The sequence below is a fragment of the Ursus maritimus genome, unplaced genomic scaffold (genome assembly GCF_017311325.1).
Source record: "Ursus maritimus isolate PB19 unplaced genomic scaffold, ASM1731132v1 scaffold_3, whole genome shotgun sequence".
Lineage (NCBI taxonomy): Eukaryota > Metazoa > Chordata > Mammalia > Carnivora > Ursidae > Ursus > Ursus maritimus.
In genome coordinates this window covers 69,072,857-69,086,769 of record NW_024425563.1, presented here as the reverse complement: position 1 = coordinate 69,086,769, position 13,913 = coordinate 69,072,857, and the positions used below count along the sequence as shown (strand labels likewise).

The following is a 13,913-nucleotide window of genomic DNA, read 5'->3' as shown; positions in this document are numbered from 1 at the left end:
CATAGTCAATATTTTGAGAGAAAGTAGCCATCAGCCTGGAAATGTACACTTGGGTAAACAATAATTCAAAGGTAAAAATGAAATTAAGACATTTTTCAGACATACAATTTCTAGAGAATTTGTCATTAATTGATTCTTATTGAAAAAAAAATGATTACATAGTGAATTGTAATATAATAGTAAAAGAAGTAAACCTAGAGGGAACACACATGACTTAAAAAATTGCAGACACATAGGACATTGAGAAACATATAAAGGCACACAAATTGATAAAATATGCTGAAAATTTAATTCTCTAACTAAAACTCCAGCCAGCAATAATAAGGTGTGTGTGTGTGTGTGTGTGTGTGTGTGTGTGTGTGTATGTATGTGTTCTGATGAAGGAATATTAAAGTGTTGTATTTTTGAGGGAGGGCTATAAAGAAATGGATTAACTTCAATTTTTTAAAAAAGTGATTCAAAAAATATAGGATACCACTAAGGGAAGAGAAGTACATTCTACAGCTTCCATGAGAGTAGAGGATATAAGAAATGCAGAAAACTTTATCAATTTAACAAGAGACAGGGAACAGAAAAAAAGAACAAAGAGAAAGGATGATAAGCAGAAAACATAAAATATGAAGAGAATATGCAAATATATACTGATCACAAGAGAAAATGCAAATATATACTGATGACAGTAAATATGACTGGATTAAACTCAGTGAAATTCAGTCTGGCATGTTGACTATATGTAGCTTACCAGAGACCCAGCTAAAATAAAAATCACACAAATTGAAAAGAAAGTATTTAAAAATATACCAGGAAAATAACTAAAGGATATATCAATGTTAATATCAAATAAAATAAAATAGAATGTAAGACAAAAGACTGATAAGAATGAAAGAAAGAGAATATAATAATCAATTTGTGGGCATCTAAAAACAACCTTGAAACATATAAAGCAAAAACGAGATTACATGGTGAAATTTACAAAATGCAATGTAGTTGAATTAAAAACCTAAACATGTAATGAGAGGATTTCAGAAAAATATTTAAAATGTGGGACTTGAAAAAGGATTTTTGTCAGAAAGCACAAAATCAAAACCATAAAGGAAAATATTACATTTTTTTTTTACATTAAAAAAGCCTTGTTATAACAGAAGATGTAACCAAACTCAAGGGGTTCACCACTTGGGGTACTTTGAATTGAACACAACCCAAGGAAATATTGAAAGCAAAGAAATTTTTTAGTACTTGTTACAAGCAAGGGGATAGGAAGATAGCTCTCAAAGCACTATCTCCCACGGGGTTAGTATTGGGAGCTTTTATTCAATGTATTAGAGGGTGGGTGCAGGGAGTTTGCACAAGCACTTCGGTTTAACGTGCATGCCTAGCATGTCAACATGCTAGTGCACACATCATATATTTTAAAAAATGGCAGAAAACTCTGCCCATGGGAGGAGATCTTAGTATTATAATGAGCTAAAGGTAACTTCAGGAGAACTCAGAGAGGCTTCTGTACAGGTCCTCAATTCCAATCTGGCTCAAACTGGCTCATATAAGGGGCTATCAGGAAGGCTATCAGCAAGGGGTGATCAGGTGAAACACCTACTTGAGGTCTCCTCAGCTGCAACTATTGGTTCTGCAAACCAAAACACACTCCTTCCCTGCATTTGTCACTTCCTCTTTCTCCCTTCTGCTTAGAGCTTTCAGACCTATTATTTGAGTAACTTTCCACTGTACCCTAGCTAACAAAGATAACATATAAGAGAGAAAACACAAGTTACATAATCAAAATAAGATTATAAAATCAACAAAGGACTAATAACCAGTATGGAAAGAGCTTCTACAAATCAATAAAAATGACAACTTATTAGAAAAATGGACAAAAGATGAGAAGAGGAGAAAATCTGAATGGCCGATAAACATAAGAAAAGATTTCATCCTCACTAGTAATCAGGGAAATATATATCAACACTATACAAGGTACTATTTCACATCTATTACATAGGAAAAATAATATAAAGAATTGGTGCAACAAAACACTCATAGGTTCCAGAGCATATAAGTTGTAAAGAGAGCAATTAGTCAATATTAGAGAAGCCAAAGATTTCCATGACCCTAAGGTGGATTTTCAGCTTCTAGGTTTATACAATAGAGAAACTCTCACAGAAGTTCATGAAATAAATGAATGAGAATACTTATTGTTCTAGAGAAGAAAAGAAAACATTCAAACATCCTACAGTCAGAGGAAAGATAAATACATTGTGAGATGTTCATACAATTTAATATTACACAATAATTAGATGGGTAAACTAGGCCTATATGTATCAACGTGAATAAATTTCTTTTTTTTAATTAAAAAAATTTTTTTTAAGATTTTATTTATTTATTTGACAGAGATAGAGAGAGCCAGCGAGAGAGGGAACACAAGCAGGGGGAGTGGGAGAGGAAGAAGCAGGCTCATAGCAGAGGAGCCTGATGTGGGGCTTGATCCCACAACGCCGGGATCATGCCCTGAGCCGAAGGCAGACGCTTAACCTCTGTGCTACCGAGGCACCCCCAACATGAATAAATTTCTAAAATTTATTACTCAGGATAAAAGTGAGTTGGAAAATATCTATAATATGGCACCATTCATTTAAAATTTAAAAACTTGAAAACAATACTATAAATTGCTTGTGATTACTGTTAAATAACAAAAGTTCAACTGAACGAATTTTAAAGATATAATTGACTTTAGTAGTTGATTCATGAATCAAGCAATAAGTATCCCATCTAGAAGTAAAGGGGCGGTCTTATCATGCAGATTACCTCATCTTCCTGGGGAATGAAAAGGCCCATGTGATAAACTCATTGGCACCCATCCAAAACTTTCTGATGGACCAATTAAGACTAGATTTTGGGGGGAGTTTGAAACTGAAATCAGATTACATATGAAACCCCAGCTTGGGGACTTGGCCAAAGAGATGCCATTTTGGACTTGTGGTTTTCTTTTTAACACTATAATCTTAAACTAATGTAAGAAATTTTAAGTGGGGTGCCTGGGTGGCTCAGTCAGTTAAGCATCTTACTCTTGATCTCAGCTGTGGTCTCAATCTCAGGGTTGTGAGTTCAAGCCCCATGTTGGGCTTCACGCACAGGATGGAGCCTACTTTAAAAAAAAAAAAAAAGAAATTTTAGCTGTTGTATTGTGTTTAAAATATTATTCTGATTTTTTTTTAAGATTGTATTTATTTATTTGACAGAGATAGACAGCCAGTGAGAGAGGGAACACAAGCATGGATACTGGGCGAGGAAGAAGCAGGATCCCAGCAGAGCAACGGAGCCCGATGAGGGGCTCCATCCCAGGACTCCGGGATCACGCCCTGGGCCAAAGCCAGACGCTTAACGACTGAGCCACCCAGGTGCCCCTCATTATAATCATTTGAACATTAATTTCTTTTAAATAATACCATAATAAATATTCTTATACATTTCTTTATCTCTCATCATTTCCTAAACACAAAATTACTAAACATTTTTAAAGTCTCATAATGCATATTGTCAAATTGCCCTCCAGAAAGATATTCAGTTCATTTAGTCAAACCCCAAAGGCAAAATGTAATTGAGTGATAAGTATGCTAATTTAAAACCAGAATACTGTTTCCAGTTTCTATAATTTGTTTTCAAGGAGCACTTTCTAACTTGGAACCATAGGTGGCACTAAAGCATCAAGGAATGGAACCTAGGATCCTCGGTTGGCAGGGATTATGAATGGATATCTCAGCCACCCTTTTATAGCAGGCAAGCTATATTTCTAGAAACAAAATCCTTTATGTTCTTAACATTATCTAAAAACCACCTTCTAATCTTATACTTTCAGTCTTAAATGACATACTTGAGACTCTCTAACAATGTAAGCCTGTTTGCATGTATCTCATCCTCTAGTCTGTGGGGTACACTTCACCATGCCATTTGCAAACTATTCCTTAAAATACCAATTGTCTTACGTGGCACTTTTCATTCTTCCGCTTCTATAACTTTTGTTTGTTCTAAGAAGGAAACAGGTCATGGGTCAGAAAAGCAAAGAAATCTCACATGATCTGGTCATGATGATTAGCACTGTACCACTCTGAATATGAATTGATATGACATATTTAATTTCCTAAATTGTATAGTAACCCTCTAGTTTTGCGGTGTGAAAATTGTGTTTTAAACAAAACATAAAATGCCAAACTGATGTGTCTTGGTAGAAACGGTTTTGCATGTTCCCACTGTCCACTGTTGACACTGGTACTGGGAATTGCTCAGCTATTCTTGCCATCCATGTGAGTTCTGACCCAACACTTCTAGATTTCAGTAGGCCAAAGACTGAGAAGCAAACAGGCTTGCCGAGCACCCGCTTTTCTTAGAAGACCAAATGGCTCCTACTGATAGAGATGGGACATGCATTAAATACTGCTTGCCTCGACTTAGTTTGAAATGAAAATCTTGTAGTTGGCTTTCCCTCTCTAACTTCCTTCAGCAATGACAGTAGAAAATGGTTTTATCATCCCCAGTTTATGGTTGGAAGATAGGAAGGGAAGAGAAGCAATAGGAAGCATTGTGTTAATGCCTTTTTGAAGATATGTCACAAAAAGCTAACCCTTACTACCTTGCCACTTACAATAAAAATGCATTAGATTCAGAGGATACAGGAATTGAGTCTACCTGTTAAAACTGCTTTACACTAGTTTAAACAAGTACCCACTACTTCAGAGATCTTTCAGAGTCACATTAAATACATACACATACACACATCCTTCAGCTGGGCCCTCTTGTTTCTATATAAATAAAGGTCTTACTGAAAACATTCTGGGAGCAGCTTGGTATCAGAGATATAAGTTAAAATTCTGGGTACCCAACTCTAGAACTTTCAAGAACACTGCCTTATATTTTTCTCTTTGCAGATAAAGTAGTTTACTGGTCTGCCTCGCTGCAGTGGAAACATTGCCTGAATACATATAAATATGTATATAGATGATTATATATTGAAATAAATATATTTATATGTATATGTGTATGTATTACATACATAGCAAGAGAGATATACTCCTTTTGATTATAGTTTGTTGATTCTGCTTAAAAATTTTTCATTTTTTAAATTTCTTTCTGAAAAGTGAAAACTACCTGAGCACTGAACAAATTAAACAGTTGATTAAACAGTTCCATAACTGTTTAATTCCAGAGAGTTTAGAGGCTAGAGCTGGGGACATTGTAAATAAACACATGGCTTCATGAAGCCTCTCATACAATTTCACAAAGCAGTCTTTGCTGGATTGGCTGAGAGGGAGCTGAGAGAGACACAGACATTTACTCATCAGTTAATGCCATTGGATGGGTGACCTAACTTCCCTGAAACTCAGTTTGTTCATCTATAAAGTAGGGATAATGTTATCCTGATGATTAAGGGAGTTATTCTGATGACTAAGGGATGATCCTGATGATTAAGGGAGAAAAGTTCATAAAGTTATTCTGATGATGAAGGGAGAAAAAACATACATATATGTTAAAATATATGTATATATGTTGTAAATATATATATATAAATATATATATTTGCCTTTTTAAAATTGAAGTAGAGTTGACACACCATGTTATAGTGATTTAACAAGTATGTAGGTTATGCTGTGCTCACTGCAAGCGTAGCTACCATCTGTCACCATACGATGCTATTGCAATATCACTGACTATATTCCTTATACTGTGGCTTTCATTCTCGTGACTTATTTATTCCATAACTGGAAGCCTGTACCTCCTACTCCCCTTCACTTATTTTGCCAATTCTCTCCTGCCAAAGTTTCTACTTTGTTCATTCATTTTGGTTTTTAGATTCCACATGTAAGTGAAATAATATGGTATTTGCCTTTATTTCACTTAGCTTAATACTCTGTAGGTCCATCCATTTTGTTGCAAATGGCAAGATCTCATTCTTTTTTGACAGAGTAATATGTATATATACACACACACAGACACACACATGCCCCGTGACTTCTTTATCCATTCACCTATCGGTTGCTTCCATATCTTTGCTATTATAAGTAATGTTGCAATAAGCATAGTGGTGCATATATCTTTTGAAATACTGTTTTCATTTTCTTTGGGTAAATACCCAGTGGAATTACTGGATTGTATGGCATTTCTATTTTTAATTTTTGAGGAATCGCCTACTGATTTCCACAGTGGCTGCACCAATTTACATTCTTACCAACAGGGCATGAGGGTTCCTTTTGCTTCACATCCTCTCCAACACTTGTTATTTCTTGTCTTTCTGATGTTAGCCATTCTGACAGGTGTAAGGTGATATCTCATTGTGGTTTGGGTTTGAATTTTGGGGGAGAATATATTTTAAGTAACTAGCAGGGGTTGGCATCTATTGCAACAATAAATTAATTGAATCTATGAAAGACCTCTTCCTCAGGTTCGTCTTGTGGATCCCAATTCACTGTTTCAATTTAATTTTAACTCAATTTAGTTCAATTCACTTCAATGACAAACTTTCAGCCATAAGAAGCAAGACCCCAGTGATTTTATATTTTTCACTAACCCTCTGACTAACCTTGCAATTGCCTCGGTAGCCAACATCCCATCCTCTCTTGGTAACAGAAGCTTCTTTACTCCAGGTTTCACCCTTCTTCCTTCTTCTATGGTCCAGTAGGAGAAATGACCAGGCCATTAAAGCCAAATATCTATACATTCTGTTGAAGAAAGAAAATTCTGGGTTTCAGCAATAAAATTTTGTTTTAAATATCTTATTGCTGTGGTCTGAATCTTGATGTCCTTCTGGTCCTTCTGTCTTGGGCACAGTTCCTCTCAGGTGGCCAGAACCACATAATTAGTTCAGAATCCTCCATTCAGCGAGCCCTCTATGCCCAGAGCCACCAGCTGACACAAATGTCCCCCATGCACACTCTCTGATTTCTACCTTTCAGGGATCTAGCTTGGGGGCAGAGAGAAAGGAATTAAAGGCAGGAATTAAAACAAGGAGAAATGAAATCAGGAAAAAAGAAAAAAGGAAAACTATGAGGAAATGGACAAGGAGAAAAAGAAAAGCAGGTAAATGAAAAGGACGTAACAATGTTGAACAAATGGAATTCCAGTCAAATAAATGATTTAGAGTATTAGGTTCTCCTTATATAAATGTTTTTGTTTTTTACTACTGTAAACATATATATCAAGCAGTACAAATTCATGTAAAGTAAAAAAGAAAAAAAAATATAAGCCTTTCCATCTACTCCTTTCTTCTCTCCAATGATTACTAACCATTCATACTTTAGTATGTTTCCTACTGAATATTCTCTTCACATAAAGAAATAAAATTTTTTATTCACATAAAGAATCATAGCATAAAACTGACCTGTGACATATTGTTTTTCAGCTAATAATATGTACAGGACTCCCCCCCCCCATGTATTACATATAGATTTATCTCTTGCCTTTTAATAGCCACAGAGCACCCGAACTCTATTTGATGAGTATTTACCTGGTCACCTGTTGGTAAGTGTTTAGGCTGGTTTCTTGTTCTCTTCCTATAAACAGATAATTTAAAAAGGAAAAAAAATCCAAAAACATTCTAGAAAACGTTTAAACATTTTACTGACATAATAACTTATTATGAGAATTACTTATCAGTGCCTCCACTGAGTAGTGGGCATAAAAATGATAAGGGTACGAGTGAGGTGACATGCTGAGTTCTCAAATGAGAAAACACATTTTATGTCCAGTTCCTGGTTCGATTATTTAAGCAAAGGTTAAGATTTGGATCTGACAATATCTGTCTGCTAAGAAGATATAGATATTTTTAGTAAGTTAAACAAATCATAAGCTATGGATGGAATTTAAGGAAATTTAGGAGCTTGTTTGGTCCTACCCTCTCACATTAGAGATTAGACAATGGTGGCTGGGCACAAAATAACAGTGCTTGGTTTTGCCTGGACATATACACAGTTATTTTGCTAATATCATCTAGGTTTGTAACCTAGTAACTAAATATTATTTCATTCATGTAAAATTATTTCATCCATTGTCTTGCAGGGGTAAGTAGACATATATGACCAGTGCTCCAACAGAGTTCTGTGGGTAGCACTATGTGCCTACACAAGAGTCCTGGGTGTTTACTGGGGCAGCTGCACAGCAGAGGTAGTATTGAAACTGATAATCTTGAAAAATAAACAGGAATTTTCCAGAAGGACAAGGAGACAGATCATGGAGGTTTTCCACGTACAGTCATTTTATCATGGGACATTTATTGGGACATTTTTGAGAGTAGACAGCTTAAAACAATGCAATTTTAAGTGTGTATGTTGGAACAGTGGGGAGGTAATGAACAATTTCTTTCATGAGATGGGAAACTAAATCAAGGTTTGAGATTATTTGATGGATATAGAATCAAGCGAATATCTTTGTCTATCAACATCCAATTATGACCACTTGGCAAGTTAGTCTCTATTACTGAGGGCTTGAAACTAAGAATCAGAACTCTCACTTGGTAAATTTCTTAAAATGAGAAGTGATAAAGTTAAAAAATTAAATTAAAAAAATTAAGTTATATGTTAATTAGACTAATAAAATTTCACTAAAATAGAACTGAGAAAATGTGGTTTTAGGTGGTGGTCACTGTAAATCCAGGAACTTCCTTCACTAGGACAAAAATATAAAGGACCACCCTCTTTCTTAGATATTTATGGATATGCAATGATAAAATTTGTGTTTAATTTCTCTCTCTCACTGCCTTTTAAAGTGTGCCCAGATGATCCTTAATGTTTCTTGCCAGGGTGCCTGGGTGGCTCAGCCGTTTAAGCATCTGCCTTCAATTTATGGCATGATCTCAGGGTCCTGGGAACGAACCACGCATCGGGCTCCCTGCTCGGCAGGAAGTCTGCTTCTTTCTCTCTCTCTGCCCCTCCCCCGTCTGCTTGTGCTCTTTCTCTCAAATAAATAAATAAACAAAATCTTTTTTTAAAAAAGTTTCTTCCCAAGTTCTCTTGCTTCTTAACCTTCCTTGGCTTCTCTTCAATTTCCTAAAGTTGGTCTTTCCAAGGGTGTTTCCCTCCTTGTTTGCTCTTGATCTCATCCTCTTGAATCCATTTCCACTTGTTCCTCATTTCCATAAAAAACTTCAATTATATTTGGTGGTCCACTCTTCCTCCATCCAGCCATGTGCTTCTGGGAGTGTTGACGTCATCTCCATTCCAGGGGATTAAATTCTGATTATTACATCAATGTAATCTTGTACCTCTTGCCACCCTTCAGCAATTCCTTGTTGCTTTGAGTGGAACCATGCTCTAAGACAGTCTGTATATTTGTATGTGAGAGAGCAATACAAAAATGAGAGGAATTACAAGTGATTGAAAAGTTTGAAAAATAAAAATATGTGTTTGTATTTCCTTTAGGAGAGGGCATGTAGCATAGCCAAGGAAAAACTACTAGAATTCTGGTGGAGGCTGCTGGGAAAAGTTTCTTTATACATAAGAAAGCGACCTAAGAAAAGGTGGTTTTTTCCATATTCTGGATTTTGTGGTGTCTAGATATAATTTCTGGAACTGCTGCAGCCATCTGTAACCATAAGAGTAGAGTGGAGAAATGGAAGAGAACTGAGATTCTTGAAGATACAGTTGAGTCATTAAATTAACCAATCCTGGAGTCTACCTTGCATTTGAACTTCCTGTCATTTGGGATAATAAATTATTCTAAGTCAGTTTTAGTCAGAGTTTTCTGTTATTTGCTGCCAAAGGCATTGTAAGTATATAAAAATGATTCAAATTTATTTCTTAAACCCAGGCCTCTCCTCGAAGTTCTCATGTTGGATATACAACTGCTTATCAGGCATTTCTATTTGGAATCCTAAACTAGTCCTGACAAGTGATCTGTGGGTCATAAACTAGTTATTTTATAAGTAATAAGGATAAAATTTTGTAGTTACAGTCAGTTATAGTCAGACCCTGATAACTTTTCTTTCTGAAGAACAAAATAGTCTGATAGGGTCTCAGTGAACTGCAGGAAAAATAGCTCCCAAAGTTATCAAGTGCCCCTGAGAATCAGTCTCAGAGGAACTTGGTTACTGCAAACATGGTATTATTTGCCTCCTACAAATGGAGTCTTCATTAAATATAGAGAGGGCAGGTAATCTAATTCAGTACAGTTCAAAAAACATTTATTGTCTGTGTTCTTAAGTATATATGCTGGGATGGATGCCATATGGGACACTCAGAAGAGCATGCTATCTTGGAGGTCTCTGAATTCCCCACCTCCTGGGACAACTGCTTTATGTGGAATTTAAGGAACTGACTGCTCTGAAGCTTCAGAAACCTTGTCATTAACCTAAGGTGGAATTCTGCTGCAGGGAAGATGCAATCTGCCAGTTTATGCCCTATTGTATGGCAAGCAATTGAGCTGTCATCTTCCCTAGGAGCTTATACAAGTGAGAAAGTTCTCAGACACAAAAACAAATAAACTGTTCGCTGGAGGCCTAGTGGTATTTGAAACTAATGAAGTTCCTCAAGTAGGGCTGACAGAAGAAAAATTGGTGTGCACTCCACTCCAGGGTGGCCTGTCCAGAGAAGTCATGTGGTACAGTGGAATAGACCCTGGACTTGGAGCCAGAAGCGCAGCTCAGGGATCGGCTCTGCCACTTGGTTTGATGATTTTCAGAGTCTTTTCACTTCCTGAGTCTCTGTTCATCTATTAAATGGGCATGCTTGTTCTAGCCCACAAGGTTCTTGTGAAGATCAAAGCCGGTAATGGATATGAAAATGTTTATAAACCTCAAGGTTAACATGGTAATGCCAATAAACACTATCTTGGAGATGAGAAGAAAGGAGAGTAATAGTGTTAAATACAAGTGCTATGCCTGATTTCCATGTCTGCTTGTGAGAAAGAAACCTTTGCTTTCTTACTGTCTCATGAAACTAAAACACACACATTCATGTATATTTGAACATGAACTTTGGAGGAATATATAAGAATAACTGATGAATTCACAGGGATACACAGCAATATAGAAACAAAATACAAACTTTCTAAAATAAGTTAAATCTTTAATACTATATAAACTATTAACCATATGTCATGTACTGTGTTATCACTCAATTTTATTATTTTAACAAAACTTTATAAGGTGCTATGATCTTGTAAAACTGAATGATCAAATGGACTATCTTTGAGTGTGTGTATGCAGTTTAACTGAAATTGTCTTACTAACATGGAAGTGCACAAATGTCAGAAAAACAAGGGAAACTGTTTTATTCACAAGTATTTTATTAATTTTTGTTTAAAAGTCTATCAGCAGGATATATTCTTTAATGAACACTAGGAATACAATTCTATTACAAGTTAGAAGCAGTAATAGAAAGTTAAAAATTTTAACAAGAGCTCAGCTAAGATTATGTTTAGTAATAAGAAAAGAACTTTCGGCTGGTTTTTAAAGATTAATTTGTTAATTTGGTAAACATCTGGGTTTGGTTCATCACTTCCCTTGGAAACCTTGGTTAATTTATGAGGATTTCATCCCCATATACAAAAAAAGCAGTGAGTCACCCGGTGTTACACACCATTGACAGCAAAAGTTAATTGGATTCTAGATCCTTTCACATTTCTCCCTTCAGCAATTCCTTGTTGCTTTGAGTGGAACCATGCTCTAAGACAGTCTGTATATTTGTGTGTGAGAGAGCAATACAAAAATGAGAGGAATTACAAGTGATTGAAAAGTTTGAAAAAATATAAATATGTGTTTGTATTTCCTTTGGTTTGTGGTAAGATACTCTGGAGGGATACACAAAATTAGCCAAACCAAAAACCAAAACCAAAAACAAATACAAACAGCTGTCTTGGCACATTTTATAAGATTTTGATTGTGAACCATGTGAATGTATTGTTACCTATGTAAGAAAAGGCTGGGATTGAAAGTGTTCTAGAGTTGGGTCTTGGAAGGGGAACACAGAGATACAGCTGTAGCTCATTGTAGTTAATCTTCTCTCCAAGTAAGAGATACAATGGCCTTAGGGAAGGAGGGAATTCAAGATTGAGGAAGGAGAAGAGAGGCAGATGGAACTTCGGTGAGTGGTGGCCAGGAAAGCTGACCTGCTCTTTTCCAGCCCTGTGAGGGGATTGCAATCTTTCTTTGGCTCTGACAGTTACAAACTGAGTTCAGTTTAGAAGTCCCTCCTTAAGACATCCACCTGCATATGCCGTGTGATCTTGGTGTAATAAAACAATAGTCAAGAGATGAAGGGGAATTCATCATACTGGTTATTAACCTCATTTCTGCTTTCAACTTGCCTTTATAAACTCTCATTGTTCCTTCGTCCTGTTTTCTTTATCAACTTTATTTTTTGGGTGTATTTTATCTTGTTATATTATGCATTTATATGAGCTACCATAAATCCTTTCTGGAACTAGAAGGTGTATGAGAGAATACATGCATAACTAATCCAGGAAAACGTTAACAGGTTATTTCTGAGAGGTGAGAATATGAGTGATTTTATATTATTTTTCTAGCCTTATTGAGATATAATTGACATATAACATTGTGTAAGTTTATTTTTTTTTTAAAGATTTTATTTATTTATTTGACAGAGATAGAGACAGCCAGTGAGAGAGGGAACATAAGCAGGGGGAGTGGGAGAGGAAGAAACAGGCTCCCAGCGGAGGAGCCTGACGTGGGGCTCGATCCCAGGACTCTGGGATCACGCCCTGAGCCAAAGGCAGATGCTTAACGACTGAGCCACCCAGGAGCCTCTAACATTGTGTAAGTTTAAAGTGTGATGATTTGGTACATGTACATATTGTGAAATAATTTACTACAATAAGGTTAGTTAACACAACCATCACCTCACATGACTGCAATTTTCTTTTTTGCTGTTGTGAGAATGTTTAAGATCTCTCTACGGGTGATTTTAATTATCTTATGGTTAGCCATATGCATTTCCAAGTATGTATGTATATATATTATATATTTATTTACAGTGGGCATTATTTCCTTTTCTGATTATATATATATAATCTCAACATATAATCTAATTATATTACATAATCTAATTATATATAATCATATATATGTGTATATGTATATGTGTGTGTATATATATGTGTATATACAATGGATGGTCTATATATATACACATACATATACATATACACATACATTATACCAAATACAAAAGAAAATGTTTGTGGTAGGACTAGTGGACTTTATAGCAGAAAAATACATAAAGTGATAAAGAAAGAAGACCAGAAAGGGGTTGTGGGACTTAGTCTTAGTTTTCCTTTCACCATGTACTCTGTGAAAAAACGGGAAGTACAGTGTAAATACAGTGGTTCATTTGAAATACTTTGAAAAAGAAATGCTATTCTTTTGATTTCTTTCTTGTGTATAAAATAATAGGTCATGAGACATTGTCAATAAATACAGGTGTATATCTTCTTTTTTAATAGTTGCAGTGTGAACCATTGTATGGATCTAATGTCACTTAAAAATTCCCTATTGTTGAATATTTGGGTTGTTTCTACCTTTATTTGGCCAGAATGAAATCCTAAAGTGTGGCACTGTCAGGTCAGAGTGTTTGTAGCCAATGTCATTACACATAAATATTCATCTTTCGTCTTCAAGATCTACAACTCAGATGACCATTCAGTGCCCACGCCCTGGGCCTTCTTGTGTCCTGCACAGTTGCCTTGTGCTACTGCATACACCTGCTTCTCTCTAGGTCTCAGACCACCTTCCCTTCACAGAGTTTCTGCAACCTGATCTTTGGTCATCTAGTTTTATCTGGTACTATTTATCTAGCAGTCTTGGCTAATGATGACTGTGACCTGAATCAGTTATTTCACCTGGAGGTTGTAAAATGGTGTTTTCTAACTGATTTTTTATACAGCAATATACAAGGAGGGAGACCTTTCCCAGAATCAGCAAT

The 13,913-nt window shown here is 35.8% G+C and overlaps 1 protein-coding gene across 3 annotated transcripts in view; it reads right to left on the bottom strand.

Moving 5' to 3' along the window:
* Positions 1 to 6,299: 6,299 nt before the first annotated feature.
* Positions 6,300 to 13,913, bottom strand: part of HEPACAM2 (HEPACAM family member 2) — a 55,212-nt gene continuing 47,598 nt past the window's right edge. For all 3 annotated transcript variants that reach the window (XM_040644267.1, XM_040644268.1, XM_040644266.1), the window contains one exon: positions 6,300 to 6,701. In XM_040644267.1, coding sequence (XP_040500201.1) covers positions 6,485 to 6,701 — 217 coding nt within the window. In that variant the 3' untranslated portion in view covers positions 6,300 to 6,484. The remainder of the gene's footprint in view (positions 6,702 to 13,913) is intronic.